The sequence below is a fragment of the Dermochelys coriacea genome, chromosome 9 (genome assembly GCF_009764565.3).
Source record: "Dermochelys coriacea isolate rDerCor1 chromosome 9, rDerCor1.pri.v4, whole genome shotgun sequence".
Taxonomy (NCBI): domain Eukaryota; kingdom Metazoa; phylum Chordata; order Testudines; family Dermochelyidae; genus Dermochelys; species Dermochelys coriacea.
Window position 1 is genome coordinate 8051562 of NC_050076.1, and position 16395 is coordinate 8067956.

A 16395-nucleotide genomic window follows, 5' to 3' on the forward strand; every position below is an offset into this window, starting at 1 on the left:
CCATCTTGAACCGAATAACAGTTCTGCTTTGCATGCTGGGATTCTGTCAATGGGCTTCACCCTCCTATTAAAAACGAGCAGATTCGGTCTGCAGCTGGCATTGTACCTACAAGGCCCTCAGATTGTTCTGCTTGAGAGTCCTACCATATTTCCAGGACTTCATCGTGCACTCTGTGTATCTATCAAAGAAAGCAAATTTTGCTTGGAATCCAGATTTCTGCGTCCAAGGACTTTAACTGCATGTAACCGTTGAGACTAAACCTGCCAAAGTATGTACACGGGGCAATGCTAGGTGGCTTGCCTGTCCTGTTTTTGTGATAGACATTTTTAGGCCTCAGTCCAGCTGTACTGTGGAAAAGACTACTGTAAGCATCCTTCAGTTCCAAATAGTCTGACTTATGACACTTTTTCCAAATAGCTTTGAACTCTGCTTCCTTTGACCAGGGTCATCCCTACCAATTAGGGTGCCCTATGCAGCCTGAGCACCTCCTCTTCTTTCCTCCCCCCCAGCCCCGCAGAGTGTCTCGGCTGCACTCAAGGCTCGCAGGGCTGGGGAGGCAGGAGCTGTGGGAGGCTGCTTTGGGGGAGGAGGCTTGGGTGTCATCTCCTTCCTCTCTTCCCTCCCCACCTCCCCCAGCACTCATCAGTGGCAGGAAGTGGAGTGACCTGGCCCCAGCCCACTCTGCTTCTCCCCAGCTGTGCCGCTCGGGCGGGGGAAGGACCACCCACTGCACTCACCGGCAGTGGGGTGATGTGACTGGGAGCAGGCTGGGGCCGGGTTGCTCTGCTTCCCGCCACTGCTGGGGAGTGTGGGGTCACTGGGGGAAGAGGTGACATAGGGGTAGGCAGGGGGGAAGGATAAGAGGCAGGGCTGAGGGAGTTGTCCCGGGCTCTACACCCCGCTCGGAATGGCCTTGCCCCTTGCAGTGGGCACAGCCTGCCTGGTGCCGACCGGGGGATAGGGCTGGTCGCCGGAGCTGGTGCTGCCTTGTATGCGGCATGCAGCTGCCTAGGGCATCATGAATTTTGGGGCAATTTGGTGCCCCAAATTTCATGGTGCCCTACGCAGCTGCGTATTCTGCATATGCCTAGGGACGGCCCTGCCTTTGACACATTGACCCCTTACACATCCACAGGAAGGTCTTAAACTGTCCAAAATGCACATTGCCTTCTTGGAAGGGCTGGTAACAACTGGACACAAATGAATTCTGGAAATGGCGGTTCTGACGGGCTATTGCTTTATAGCTTCTCAAAGCAGCTCCCACAGGGTGCTGGAAAGGGTGTCATGTCACTCTGAAGCTCATGACAGACATTAGTGTGTCCCTTCCGGTCAATATTGTGTACCTACATAAGGGGTAGTCTGTCTTCTAGGGAGACCCAGCACTAAGCACAGCAGGGTACAGATTGCATTGATCTCCCTTTGCAGAAGCTTGCACTGTAGCTTGGCTCACCTCCCTTTCATGGAAAAACTAAACTCTCGGCTTTTGAAATCTTTTCCTGATGGCCCTGCTTCTGGGCAGAAAAAGGGAGGCCAGTTTGCCATCTCTACACCCCCTATTATAAATAGGAACTAATTCTAGGAAAAAATCACACACCACACTCCAAAAAGTATGCCCTATGGGAACTTTCTACTGCAATTCCTATCCATCAGCATCTCCCGTACTTCTCACTTATTAGCAAAGTTCTGGATATTCTGCAGCTGTAGGAATTCTATAGCTACAAAATGTCTGGTAATCCCCACTCTGAATTGGAAGCCTCTCTGCATTCCAGAGCCCAGGGCGCATGCTGATTAGCACTCCACATGCACCCCCAGGAGATGACATGCTGGCCTGTCTCAGTAGCTGTGTGTTCAAAACAAAAATCCTGCAACACCATAATATTCCAAGGATTTAGTGAATACAGTAGCTGTGGGGCTGCCTCAGCAGAGCCAAATACCCTTGAACAGTTGAGGTCGACCAGCTCCATTCAGTAGAAGCAGTTAGACTTGCCCCATCTGGCTGCCGGACAAAAACAGCCCAACAGAGTGGCTTGAGCAGGAACTCGCCTCAAAGCAACATTCATCCGGTTGAGCAGTGAGCTGAGCTAGAGCCATACACCCCACTGGCTTTCCCATGTGTGACGGCATTCTGCGAAGTGGCTCTGACTACGCAATCAACCATGACTTGCATCTGATAACCAGTAAATGTTCCACTGACTGTCTGTCACAGAAACTGGAGCCCCGGGGATTCACGTCTGCTCAAGCCTCCCCGTTCCTACCATTAGGCCTAAAATTGAAGCAATAGTTTGGCAAAAATATTCAAAGGATTGAAGGATACACATATAAGGGGTTGGTCAGTGGGGTGGGTGAGAGACCATGGGGTACCCTGCAGGGTATTCGCAAAGTGCTGTATGGACAGTGTCCTGCAGATCCTGAGCTAGTATCTTGTTTAAGGAAGGCAATAGTCTAATGGCAGCGTGAGCATAAAACTGGAGATATTTGAAACCTCGTTAATGAGGAGCCTGGCATAGATCCAAATTCCCTGCTGTTCATGTGCTTGGTTTACAATACTGAGTTCACACACTGCCCCCTTGTGGTTACAGCCACAGGGACGTGAGACAAAAGGCTGATGTTGCCCAAAACATAGCCATTTTCCTGGAAGAACCAGGATTAAAATGGGGCCTAATGGTGAAAATGAAACCTAATGTCTGCATCCACTGCTATGAGACTGTCTTATAGAGTACCCTCCTGCTTCACTCTAATATCCCCTTTGTGGTTGTGCTGGGGTATGGCAAGTGCCAATGACTTAGACTGAGGGGAGTGCAGAGTCTAGACCCAATGCAAAGTTGTCTTGCTGTGCAAGGCCTGGCGCTCACCCAAGTAAGTGTTCTCCACTCTGCCTGCCCTGCTGAGCAGATTTCAGGCTCCTGCCTTGTCCCTGTTCAGTGGTGCCTTGGCAGGTCATGTCTGGAAGTAGTCCTTTCAGTGCTGGAGTTGCTCCATAGCCTAAGCTTACAGGAAAGCCTTCAGCTTGTTTGTGCTTATTAGTCGCCCAGATAGTGAAAAGCTAACCTACTGTGTTCCCCTCCTGAGGTAGCCCTGAACCTAACCTGCCTCTTTTTCCTCTTCCTTCCCTTTCCTGCTACTGACCTGCTTGCCTGTTAACTCTGTGTGCACAACACTTGCTGCTATACATCTGCTTCTTCTCGCTCTGCGTCTGACTGGACCTGCCTATAGCACCAGGTAGGCGAACCTGCTGTACGGCCCAGCAAATCCTTAACGATGTTAGTAGTGCAAATGATGTTAGTGGGATTAGATCCCAGAGCAGCAGCTGTTATACTGACACAATGTATGTGTAACTTGACATGTAATGGCTGTCCCCAACTTGAATATTTTTGGGTGTCTCTTGCCAGCTGTTGGAAACTGGTCTGATCCTGGCCTGACCAGTGTAAAATACAATACAAAGCTTGTCAAACTCGTATCTCGTTACATTCGTCTGGTGGCATTATTCTTGGCTAGCCCAGGGTTTGCTGTCAGCCATCATGGCTTGGTAAAGCCTGAACTGCATTCTAGGTCTAATTTCCCTGTACTTAACCCTTGGTCTAACTATACTCTACCTGACCTAATGGAAAGAGACCTATCCTTGCTTCCTTATGATGGCAGAGACTAGAGCCAGATGAGTGAGAATAATCAGTCCCTTCCCAGAACAAGGGAACTCTTCTTATGGACACTGCACACTAACTTGGCTATTGATACCCAATGGGGTATCCTGATGGCATCCTAGATCAAAGCAACAGATGTAGTCTCATGGCCAATTGTCTTGCACTACAAGCAACTTGCTCTATATTCAGCTGTAAACTACTATTAATGCTTAATGTTGGGTTTCCAAAGAACTATAATCTTCCCTCTTATTCAGACTAAAGAAGAACAATCGCAGATTACCAGTCAGGTGACTGGTCAGATTGGCTGGAGACGTGAAGGGATCAAGTACCGTAGGAATGAGCTTTTCCTGGATGTGCTGGAGAGTGTGAATCTGTTAATGTCACCACAGGGTAAGTGGAAGAGGAGCAGGCTTTTGTCACAGTGGATAGGCTTGGAATCGGCAATATCCCCAGGGGGCAGGAGTGGGGATTCTGTAGATAGCAACCTAACCTCCTGGTGCTGCTTCAGTGTGTGCTCTTCTCCACCCAGGTCAGGTTCTCAGTGCCCACGTCTCTGGCCGGGTGGTGATGAAGAGCTATCTGAGTGGAATGCCAGAGTGCAAGTTTGGTATGAATGACAAGATCGTCATTGAGAAACAGGGCAAAGGGACTGCAGATGAAACAGGGAAAAGGTAAGAATGTTAGGGCAGGATTCCTTAGGAGCCAGGGACTTAGCAGTTTTTGATCTGGTAGACAGAGCTGATGTGAGATCTTTATCTCCTTGAGAACTGGATCATTAGATGTCTTTGAATATATTGCATTGACACTTTTTGCTCTGAAGGTTAAAAGGGGAAAGCTGGCCTGAAGGCAGCAGCATAGATAATTTTGCTGTCTTGAGAATAATCTAGTTCCAGGAACCAGGGCCGATGTGAACAAGGAGACAACCTGGTGCTAGTTGCACAGAAGCTTTGGTGCCATTATTCTACACAAGACCATGAGATCAGAATGAGAGTAGCTGGCATCCTGTAGGTCCAGTCATGCTTGTGTCCTACTTGGCTGCACAGGGAACCAACTACTCTAGTGGCTTTTCACTCAGACATGCCACTGTGGAGTCAGACATCTGTGGGAGGCTTTGATTCCTCCACTTCCTCCCTACAGTTGTTGCCTGCAGGGATCCCCTGGGGAGCTGCTTCCTTCCAGAGTACATAATTGTTCAAGCAGCCTGTTCTGGCCAATGCTACGTGGATCACTTGCACTATATCCTCATGTAGCATGAAGGAGGGAGCACAGGCTAATCTCCCTTTCCATGACTAATGTTGAAGCCAGATCACTGACCTTTGAGCCCTGCTTCGAATGGCCAGCTAGACAACAACTTCCTGTTCATCACTTGGTGTTAAACCTGTCTCTGGGCAGTGTTGACCAAAGAGCAGGTGATGCGGGAGCTCAAGGCTCCTCCCCCACCCACCCTTGTGAACCTTGTGGGTTTAGTCCTTGGTGCCACGTGCTCAGTCAGTTCCCTTGCTCTCATGCTGTATAGAGAGGCTTGTGCTCTCTCCAGCTTCCCTGCTTGGGACTAGAGTGCTAACTCGGGCGGGGGCTGCCGACAGCACTGAGCAGCTCCGGCCTCCCACTAACCATTTGTTACATTTTCCTCTTGTTTTCTGCTGACCCCAGTGAATTGGGAAGGTAGATAATCTGCTTTTGCTGTGTGCGCGCGCTCCGCTCTGCTCCCTATCCCTGTCTCTCGCTTTGTGTGATTTGTGCATGTGACTCAAACTTCAGACACTTCTCCTGATGATTCCTGTGACTGAGCTGCTACCTGCTTACCCTTCAGAACAAGCTGAGGATGAGAACTTCACCGTCCCCTTCGATCCCGTCTGTCCAGTAGCTGTGTTGTAGATGTGACCCTTGGCAAGGAGCTACTGCTCTGGGAAATCCTCTAGCTCAGCAGTTCTCAACCAGGGGTCTAGGGCCCTCTGGGGGGCCACAAGCAGGTGTCAGATGGTCCGCCAAGCAGGGCCAGCATTAGACTCGCTGGGGCCTAGGGCAGAAAGCTGAAGTCCCACCATATGGGGCAGAAGGCTGGGGCCCTGAGCCCCACCACCCAGGGCTGAAGCTGAAGCTTGAGCAATGTAGCTTCATGGGGGGCCCCCATGTGGCATGGGGCCCCAGGCAATTGCTCTGCTTGTTACCCCCTAACACTGGCCCTGGATTTCATATGCAGAAAAACATTTGTTGTGGCACAGGTGGGCCGTGGAATCTTTGTAGCCTGTTGGTGGGGCCTCAAAAAGAAAATGTTTGAGAGCCCCTGCTCTAGCTAGTAAAGTTCTCTGCATTGGCTGGTAAGTCTCCAGCACTAGTAGCAAATAGCAGCCATCTCTCTCCAAAGCTCCTTTATTGGCCAGAAGTGCTAAGTGGGGAGACAGGATGGGAGTTTTCAAACAAGTTTGCCAGCCATAATGCTGCCTCTCCAAGGTAGGGAAGCAGGAAGGGAAACTCCCCGTCTTAGTGATCAAAAACCTGAGCTGTCTCTGGCCACAGCAGCAGTGAGCAGGAGCACTGAATTCTGGTACTGAAGTGCCCAGCAATGGTAACTGTCTTCCGAGTTCCAGTGTATGGAGGTTTAAGGCACAAGTGGCTCCGCTTTGGTGTAGAAGCTAAAGTTAGGCAATCCTGAAGTCCCAGCCTCTCCATAATTCTCCGATCAGTAGGACTTTTCAGTTCTGCAAAAGTATTGACTATTGTAATAAACTGGCTAGTCCAGCAACAAAGGCCTTCCATAGATGCACAGGAAGGCACCAGGACCTAAAGGTTTCTCTCTCCATTGGCAAAATAGAAGGGCCTTGGGCTTCGCAGAAGAGGGAAGCAGTAGGCAGATCCCACTGAAGAGTGGCCTGTGTCAAGGCTGCAATACAAAGGCTGTGTATAGTAGATGCTGACCAGTCAGACTGGAGTCTGTCCTTGTAGCCTCCACCAACTGGCTGCTTTGGGATACAGATTATTGCATAAATGAGAAGCAAACTGCTTCCCAGGCTGCTTGTTCTTGCACCGCTCCCCCATTGGCTATGAAGCCCTCAAGGCCTCCCAGCCGCCAGTCTCCTGCACTCTGGCATCCTTTCCCTGTCACTTTTGGTGGCTTTGTCCCTTTCACGCATCCCCTCAAAGCTTTTGAGGCAGACAAGTGCCCCTTGCGTCCTCTGAGGCAGTAATGAGGATATTCAGAGTGGTGGAACTCAGTTTCTATCCCAGGCACTCTGGTCATTCCAGGAGCAGCATCTCTCTGGCTTCTACAGGTACAATGCCAGAAACTCAATACCTGAACTTAAGACCTATGGCAGGGAAGCACTGTCCTTCACAAGCCAAACTTGTTGTGCTGGCTGGCTCAGTGAGGAAGGGTTGTGGCCCTGGAATGAACCACTATTAGGTGCATGGAAACATGGCTGGTGACTAGAAAACTTCACAAGGTGGAAACTTGAGAAGGGACACCCCAGAAGGTCAGAGTGGAATAGCGCTGTGTGCAGGAAAATGCCTCCTCTCCCCTCAGACTTCACTGCAGGGACACGCCTCCTTGGGTGAGGTTGGCTGAGTTTCCCATGGCCCAGTGAAGTGATGTTTGTTGGGCAGACTCCGGCATTGTTGTCCAGCTCAGATCATGGGGGGCGCCCAGCCGAGGCCTGGGTTCAGGTTTCTCACTTAGGAAAGTATCCTGAAGGTCTGATGTGACTTCAGTGGTTCACTGAGACAAGGAAAGTGTGTGTCTGAGCTGGCAGGTCTGTGTCCCCTGAATCTCTCCTCCCTCCCTCCCTGCCTCCCTCACTTCGTGGATACACGTGTGATGGCAAAGTGCTCACATAGAATACTCACTATGAAATGCAACGTGGGCAGACCTCACGTGCCCCACGACGTTCTAGATGGCCACAAATTGCACTTTAACTTTCTGTCTTGTGCTATAGCGGCAAACAGTCAATCGCCATTGACGACTGCACTTTCCACCAGTGTGTGCGGCTCAGCAAGTTCGACTCGGAGAGGAGCATCAGCTTCATCCCACCTGATGGAGAGTTTGAGCTAATGAGGTATGGCCATTGGGAATGCAGGGCCACTGCATTGGCCTCCCTCGCTGCTGCAGGAGTCTCCCTCTGTGCTGCTAGCTTCCAGCTGGCCTCAAGTTCCTTGAGCACTAGTGCACCCTACCCGTCTGGTCCCCCCTTCTCTCCTAGGGGCTTCACAGGTCTATATGCTAACAAGCTGAGCCTTGCACCTTCTCAGAGGAGAATGATCTGTTTGGCTCCCTGTTTTACAGATGGCACACAGGTCAAGGGCAGAAGCACAGGGTCATCTCAGCCATTCCCAAAGCAGTGCATACAGATCCCCTAATCTGTAGGATGCAGCCCTGTTTGCTAGCACTTAACACAACCTGTATGTGACTGGCTCAAGAGCCAGGAACAGATTCCAGGAATCCAGACTCCTAGTCCTGTATCTTAACCATTGGCCTATACTTCCCCATCCTGCTTGTGGGGCAGCTCACTTTAAATGGTGTCTCCAGCTAGTGCTCTTAATCATGGAGCCATCCAGCAGTCTGAGCTTACCTCCCGTACATGGCTGGCCTCCTCATTTTTGGGAGAGCAGCTGCTATCTGAGGCCATAAGGGCCTTCTCCTTTGCAGGGCTTATTGATGTGTTCGTCCTATTCCTGCAGATACCGAACCACCAAGGACATCATCCTGCCCTTCCGTGTCATTCCCCTGGTGCGGGAGGTGGGCCGCACCAAGTTGGAAGTAAAAGTGGTGATCAAATCCAATTTCAAACCCTCCCTGCTGGCCCAGAAGATAGAGGTAAGACACAGCCCCATGCGGTTTTGTGCCTTGGAGAGAAGCAGGGGGCTTAGCTGGGACCCCAGTATCCTCTGTGCAAAACTAGAAAGGCTCAGTGTTGGTGCTGCCATTCAGGGAGATAAAGGGCTACAAAGTCAGCTGTGTGCGATCCGCCTGAAAAGTTGCATCTCAGAATTGGGACCATTCCCTAGGTGCTGGACTGGGCTCACTTTGTGCTCTTCCAGGCACCTGCCCAGCAGCTGTTCGCTGAGCATTCCAGGCACTGGTAATGCTTGTACCCTTCTCACTCACCTGATGCAGTGGGCTATGAGGAGCCCCATTGCTCACTGCACCCAGAGGTAACCAGGCCAAGTACAGATGTGCAGCAGCAGAGCCTGCTGCCAGAGGGAACATAATACTGCAGTGCAGAACTCCTGACTACCTCATCCAGGCATTCATGGTGTACGTTAATGTAAATCTCTTGGGCTCGCATGCAAACCTGTTCCCCTCATGCATACACCTCTACAGTGGGGTTTACCCTTCCTGAGGAGGGCTGCTTGTAACACCTGCTGGAAGGCATACTCCTGCTTCCCCCTCCACTCCAGCCCTCCAGTGCTTCCTCAAGCAGAGCTGCCTGCCTGAATTAAAGGGAAAAGGCTTTATCTTGCCCTTCACTTGGCTCCTTCAGCACCAGCTGGCAGTTTTGGCTCTTGGGGGTTTAAAGCGCTCTCTCCAAGCCCTTGGGTTTCTCTCCCTCTGAGTAGAGTCTCATGCTATAATTCCTGGGGCAGTATCTAGTGTTTCTGCAGTAGCAGCTAGCTTGTGAGCCCTGGAATGGGTGGGATAGGGTCAGGGGATACAGGACAAGCTGCCCAGTCATGGCTGTTCTTGAGTTAAGATGAAGCTGCCCACAGACTCTTAACCCCAGCCAGAGTTCTTCCTGCCTCTGCTCACTGACTGTCTTCCAGGTCCGAATCCCAACTCCCCTCAACACCAGTGGAGTGCAAGTCATCTGTATGAAAGGGAAGGCAAAGTACAAGGCCAGTGAGAACGCCATTGTGTGGAAGTAAGTGAGCATGGCAGCTTGGAATCTGCTTGCATGGGGGAAACCACACTTGCATGCAAATCAGGAGTAAGTCCATAACTCTGCTGGGTGCTTGGGGCTTGCAGCACACTGTCTGCACTAGGCCAGACCCCTGTTTCCTAGAGAAGAGGTGGAATAGCTGGAATCCCAGAGTCTGACATCTCTGGCCTTTTCTTTTCTAGAATTAAGCGTATGGCTGGAATGAAGGAGTCCCAGATCAGTGCAGAGATTGAACTGCTGCCCACCAATGACAAGAAGAAATGGGCTCGGCCGCCAATCTCCATGAACTTTGAGGTAGGATGACTGCATCCCTCCTCCTCAGATACAAATCTAGCCTTGTGGGCACTTGGCTGCTGCCACCTGTCCTGCTGGGAGGAACCTCTGCTATGGAAGCTCTCTCCAGCTCAGGCTTGTAGGAGGCCACTTTGGGAGCCGTGGGAGGAGGTCCACAGTTTGTGTTCCTAACTGCAGTGGGAATGTTCCCTGTGTAACTGTGCCCTTGGCAAGCCTTGTGGCTGCATCACTCCCTGTGTATGTGCCTTCAAAGTCACTAGAAATGCCTTCCCTGTTCCTTCCCACCGTTACCCTCTGGCTTTTGCCATGCCTGGTTTGGAGGAAGACCGGCCCTAGGACTAAGAATTCTGTGCCAGGCTCATAGCATTGCATCCCATGATCAGGATCCCCGGTGCCTGCAGTGTTCTCAGATGCTCTGCTCATACTCTTTCCATTGGTTGTTCCCTCTCTGAACAGGTCCCATTCGCACCCTCTGGGCTGAAGGTGCGTTATCTGAAAGTCTTTGAGCCAAAGCTGAACTACAGTGATCATGATGTGATCAAATGGGTGAGGTACATCGGCAGGAGCGGAATCTACGAGACCAGGTGCTAGCCCCAAGAGGCTGGCGGGTTCCCTCTCTTCCCCTGCCACCCTCCCAGTCTCCTTGGTCTTCAAGTACACTTAAAGAGAGCATCTGTCCGGCCCCCTCTGCACATGGATTGGAAGTTAGACCCCTGTGGCTCACCTCGGGAATGGACTCTCCTGTCTATGATCTCCAGCTGCCACTCTGGTGGTAACGAAGTTCAGAATCTGACCATGCACAGGAGGAGCATAGCTAGCCTCCTGCTTCCTGTCCCAAGGTGGGGAGGGACTAGTCTAACCACCATCCTCCTAGGATCGTTCTAGGGAACATCCACCATTAAACTCTTCTGTTGGTGTCTCGCTACTTGCATCATATCCTAGTATTTTTGAAGTTCTTGTGCATATGTACTCATAGAGTAGGCCTGAAAACCATAGACTGGACAAATCTGAGTTGACGCTGACCTGGCTCCTGTACTAGTTATTGCTGTTGTGGTAGATGTTGCTGTGCAGTCTGAGGCACCTAGGTGTGGTGAGCGCACCAAGCCTCCCCACCTCCCTTTTTTCCCTTGCAAAGTCTTCAGTATCGTGTCCTGCCATGGGAAGGTTTGTGACCAAAAAGGATGATGAGGGTTTAAGACGCTCTCGCTGGTGTGTATGTGGGTGGCACAGCATTTCACAGCCCATATCGGGTCCTTGCCGCACTTATCCCCACCTGATGCGGGCTTGAGCCAGAGTCTGCCCTCAGTGTATTGGAAACTCCTCTTCCATCCCAGCGGGTGTGGACGCAGGTCATCCTTACTGTACCCAGGATGTGAACTACAGGATCCGTCCTTGGCAATCTGAAACATGATGGCCAGTAAGAGCCCCCTGCCCCAGCCTACCCTCTCCACACTTCTACCAAATGCTTCTGGGTCTATAGAAATGCTGCTGCTACCCACAGTCCTCTGCTTCTAATAGTGTGGTCTCCATTTTGTACACGTTGTGACTTGTCCAGTTCTAAACCTAATAAAGTACATAGAACAGAGGAGGCTGTGAGAGCTGCTGTTACGGGGGCCCTGAAGGAGCCAAGCTGGGACACAGGCTTTGACCGATAAATACTGCCATGTTGCTGGAAATGTCAGGGCTCTCAATAGCTTGAGAGTTTGCCTGGTTGGGACAGGTGAAGAGGGCCAGTGAAGCTCTTGCTTGCCAGTAATGGCAGCACCACTCACCTGACCCCTCGCTCCCTGGACTCTTGGGTTGTGACAGAGCTTCCCTGCAGCAGACACCCTCGCTTTGCAGTACCCAGCTGTGTTGCTAACTTGTTCAGACCTCTGATTTCTCAAATGACTCTGCAGGGCAGCATGTGGCAACACCCTGTAGCCCAGTAGTAAATGGGCAGAAGCCCCAAATTGATGGGGGTCATTGATCTGGCAGTTTTAGTGGCAACTTTCTTTCAGGCAGAGACCTTTTGCTGACTGGACTTCTGGTAGCTGCTAGTGCTTGAGGCCCATGGAGCCTGGCAAGCTACACCTACCTTCAGTGAGAGCCCCTGGATTCTGCAGCAACTTCACCTAGACTTAAGAAAAGGCTCGGCCTGGCTCAATGACATACAAATGGCCAGCACTGTAGTCCTGTGCTCATTACTTTGCTATAAAGCAGTGTTCTCATGGGGTGGGGGTGGGGGTGAGAGAGAAAGTAAAAATCCTTTACTGTGGTCTTGGCCCAGCACACAGCTCATGAGGCAGATCTGGTTCTGTTGTCTTCTGGCCGGGAGTGAGTGACCCAGCCAGTCTCTGCTTGCAGCAGAGCAGAGTGCAAGGCTTGAGTCGGGTGGAAGGGGAACCTAGCAGTCAGATTCAGGGGTGGGTGCATTGGGCTAACATTGGTTTCTCAGTCCACTGAGATGAATGGGGTAGCTCATCCCCCGGCACTCCCATGTTAGGGTGTCTGCAGACTCAGGTTAGCACCTCTGCTTTGTTACCCTTAATTACTGTTACCTCTGAGACACAAAGGCTAACTCTCAAAGTGGGAACAGAGGCTTTTAGAGCCCATCTCTGCAGCAGTAGAGTGAGAGAGAGTCAGAACATGGAGGCTTCCTCGTAGCCTAATGCTGGAGGGCTTGCGCCTGGAGTTGCCGGTCGGTCCTTGTCTGATAATGCAAGTCTGTCTCTGGACCCCACCTCAGGAACTTCCTGTTCCTGTGGAGCATAGGCAGTGGCTCCCTAAAGCCATAATGTCAGCATGCAGGAGAATTGTCTTGTACACTAATGATTGACCATAGTGAAGTGCTAGTTGCATAGGCACCGCCCTGTTTCCAGCTCCCCTTGTTTAAGGGAAGAGCATTACGCAGCAGCCTGTCCTATGCTCCCTACTACAAAAACAAGGCCCCACTTGCAAACTACTGGTACTACCTTAAAATCATAATCTGCATTGAGCCTGGCTGGATGCTGTCTCAGGATCTGGACACGGAGCCCATCCCCCTACTTGTCCCAACTGCAGCCCCCCAGGAAGTGCTCAGGGGGCTATCTGGGAGCTACACGAACTGGTACCAACAGGAAGTTTGTAGGTCCTGGGGGAAAGAATTCTGTCCTGCTCTGGGGATGAGCTATCTCGCCACAGTGGGCGAGGTGTTTGCCTTCTGCGGAAGTGTCCCTCCTTGTGAATTACTGGAGGAAGACACAGCAGCTGAGTACTGGCCATCCCCATGGCAAACCCTAAGCAACTTTGGTTCTTGTTCTCTGCAAGGCCCAAGGTCCTTGGTTGTATGCCAGAGAATAAATTGAAATAGTTCCCCTCTGCTGCTATTGCCCTTAAAGGCAGCCTGAGAGCCATCCAGCTAGCTCAGCCCCCTTCCCCTCTTCCTGAGTGGGAGGGGGCAGGGTGCTCTGTTGTGAAAGCAGTTACAGTTTCTGTGTAAGGCTCTAAAATGAAGCTGAGTGGACCTGCAGTCATTCAGGCCAGCTGGGCTCAGCACTGAGGCCCTCGCTCCCCAGGATAAGTGGAGTCTGGCAGAGGCCAGTGCTCAGCTGCCTGTCTTCTGGGGTGGGCCAGGCACAGCACAGGTTAGGGTGGTGTACGTACTCCTCCCCCTCAGCACCCCTACAGGGCCATCACTGTCTGCAGCTGGGAGACTGAGGCCATGAGACCCTGGGGCTCAACCACCTTTCCTCTGGTGGGCTGTGGAGGGTGTTCTTGGGCAAACTACTGTTACCAGCATCATCTGCCCCTAAGGCTATCAGAGATGTCTGGGCTGGCGGTAGCATACAGTGACCACAACTCTGAGGAAGAAGAGCTGGTATGTATTATGGGGGTGGATGAACAGCCTAGGATTTCCTGCTCTAGGGGCTTCTGCTCTGCTGGATGGGCTGGGGCCACCCTTTCATGTGACCGGGAGCAGCACTAGCTTCCTGCTAAGAGCTCCCAGTTTCTAGTACTGGTTCTGACCAGGACTTGTAGTAAAATCTGCCTGCCAAGGGTTTGCTCCCCTTGGTACATGGCTCTAGAAATACTGAACATGTAATGAGAAGGGCTTCTGTCCTGGCTCTACGTGCATGCAAGAGCCCTGACCTTCACTCGAACAAATCCTCTGCATCCTCTCCTCTTCTAACACCAGGGTTTCTATTTTAAACTAGAGCACACACTTGTCATCACTTATCCTTGTTCCCTAAACATATGTCTATTCGGCCCCCCACCCCCAAAAACAACACACCCAGCAAAACTGGGCCTTGTGATATGAAGCTAAATATCAGTGTTGCTGTTTCCGCTTAAGCTGGAGCCCAAGCTGAACCCTGGTGAGGGAGGAAGGTCCCAGAGCCTGGCTTCCAGCCTGAGCTGGAATGTCTACACTGCAAACAAAACAGAGACACCTCGCTACAGGGCTAAAAGCAGCAGTGTAGACATATCCTTCCTGCCGAGCTGAGTCCAGTTGCAGGCTCTGTGATGTTCCTGTCTGAAACTGGTGCCATTGGCTGGGCCTGAGCGATGCACTGTGCATTGATTCTGTTTTAGTGTTTGCAGTTCAAATCCTCCCTAGTACTGAGAGTTGATTCTGCTGTAGTGACTTTATTCCACTAGCGTGCACCAACCCTGAGTAGAGAGTAGGGTGCTAGGTTCTGTACATAGCAATAGCCCCATCCCAAAACTCACCATGTACAGACAACAAGACATAGCAAGTGCTTAAAGCAACTGAATCAGAAATTAGGTCTGGAAGGGACCTTGAAGTAGTCAAGTTCAGCCCTCTGTGGTAAAAGCAGTCCCAAGTAAACCTAGACCATATACAATATGTGATCTACTGTAACCCCCAGATCCTTTTCAGCAGTACCACTGCCTAGCTGTTGGTTCCCCATTGTGTATTTGTGCATTTGATTTCTCCCCCCCCCCCCATTCCTGAAGTGTAGTACCGTGTATTTCTTTACTGAATTTCATCTTGTTGATGGGGAAGGTGCAGGGGCTGAGGTGAAGAGTGAGCCACTCATGATTGGCAAAGGCAGCGGTGCCAAACCACTGGCCTTCCCCCAGCATGAGGGGGTCTTAAGGCGGGATTGGGAGATCTAGTTATGGTCACGGACACAGATTCCACCTCATTCTTCTGAATTGGTCCTAATGAACTACAGGTGCTCCTTAGGGCATTCTGCGCACAATATTTTACAATTCTGCAAATTTTATTTGTCAAATAAATGTGACTCCAGCATGGCAGTGGGGAGCACAGGCCCCTGGCTGCACAGAGGTGGGAGATCACTGTGCAGCTGTCCCCCATGGCCCCCAGGACATAAACTCAGTGATGAGGCTGCACCCAACCCTGACACAGAGCAAGAAACGCACCTGCCCCAGAAATACCCCAGGGCCCTGCCCCTCCGTACTAGGCGCACTAGGTGTGGGCAGGCAGACTCAGCAAGGCAGGATCTAAGTATGGAGGGGTTTAGTGTGTGGGGGGGGATCCAGGTGTGGGTTGAGAGGGTTCTGTGTGGGGCAGTCTGGTTGCAGGCAGCTCACTGGGCATCTGGATGTGCAGGGGCTTGTTGTGGGGGGGGAGGTTCTGGGTGCAACAGTAATGGGACTCTGCAGGGGGGTCCAGGTGAAGGTGGTTGGGGCTCAGAGGGAGGTCAGAAGCTGGGGGAATAAGGCTCAGTGGGGTGGGGATCCAGGTGCAGCTGGTTGGGACTTGGTGGGGATCCTGGTGTGGGTGACTCATTGGGGTGCTCCAGTTGCAGGGGGAGTGGGGCTCATTAAGGGGGATTCTGAGTTGGGGGGAGGCTCAGCAGGAGGGCTAGATGCATGGGGATTGGGAAGATGGGGGTGCAGCTCCCTGTACAGGGATCCCTCCCTGTACAGATGAGAAGTGATGGGTGCAGGAAGTGGGGAGAGGCGGGGGGGGGGGGGATGGGGAGTTTGCAGAGCTTCCTGCAGCCATGAGGAGAAATTTGGGGGTGGGTCTGACCGAGCCCTGGATGCCATGTAGGGGAAGAGGAAGTCCTGTGTTCCCCAGTCGGGACTTGCAGCTGAGCCTGGCGCAGGGTAGTAGCCACCAGCCGGGTCTTCCTCAGTGCTGCCTCCTGCCCCACAGTGCTTTACCTCTCTGTTGGCTGCCCCTGGCACCCGAAACATATTGCTAGTGGTCTCTGTGAGCCAGGAGGTCCCTTCTGGTCCTATGGTCTGAATTATGATTGAGCCTAAAGGGCATCCGTTGGGCTGTGTCAAGGAGTCCAGGACAGAATGGGGGCACTGGCAGAATAATGAGCTGGGAGGGGGGGAGATGCCGGGCTGCAGTGGTTGGCAAGGGTTGGGGGGGGTTGCAAGTAACTCATAAATGGGGGATGCTCAGGCTGAAAGGCACAGAATTGGAGAAACAGGGCGGGAGGTCGTGGCGTATCTACCGGTGTGACAATCCGGCTGTCAGTGCGATAATTCGGCTGTTGGTGCTGTGCAGCCTCCTGGTTTGTGCTAGGCAGGGGAAGAGGTCGGCATCTGGCCGTGAAGCTGGAATGGCTGAAGTGGGGCTTTGCTTTGTTTCCGTGCATTGTGGACAGATGGATCCAATCTAGCAGGG

The 16395-nt window shown here is 51.9% G+C and overlaps 1 protein-coding gene across 8 annotated transcripts in view; it reads left to right on the top strand.

Annotated features, from left to right (window-relative positions):
• AP2M1 (adaptor related protein complex 2 subunit mu 1) overlaps positions 1-11392 on the top strand; it is a 43288-nt gene extending 31896 nt beyond the window's left edge. For 4 of the 8 annotated variants that reach the window (XM_038416136.2, XM_043491937.1, XM_043491938.1 and 1 more), the window contains exons 5-12: positions 3215-3220; positions 3894-4029; positions 4169-4310; positions 7572-7691; positions 8314-8449; positions 9397-9494; positions 9695-9806; positions 10263-11392. In XM_038416136.2, the coding sequence (XP_038272064.1) occupies positions 3215-3220; positions 3894-4029; positions 4169-4310; positions 7572-7691; positions 8314-8449; positions 9397-9494; positions 9695-9806; positions 10263-10397 (885 nt within the window). In that variant the 3' untranslated portion in view covers positions 10398-11392. The remainder of the gene's footprint in view (positions 1-3214; positions 3221-3893; positions 4030-4168; positions 4311-7571; positions 7692-8313; positions 8450-9396; positions 9495-9694; positions 9807-10262) is intronic. The other 4 variants (XM_038416139.2, XM_043491941.1, XM_043491940.1 and 1 more) reach the window with 1 other exon arrangement.
• The last annotated feature ends 5003 nt before the right edge of the window (positions 11393-16395 follow it).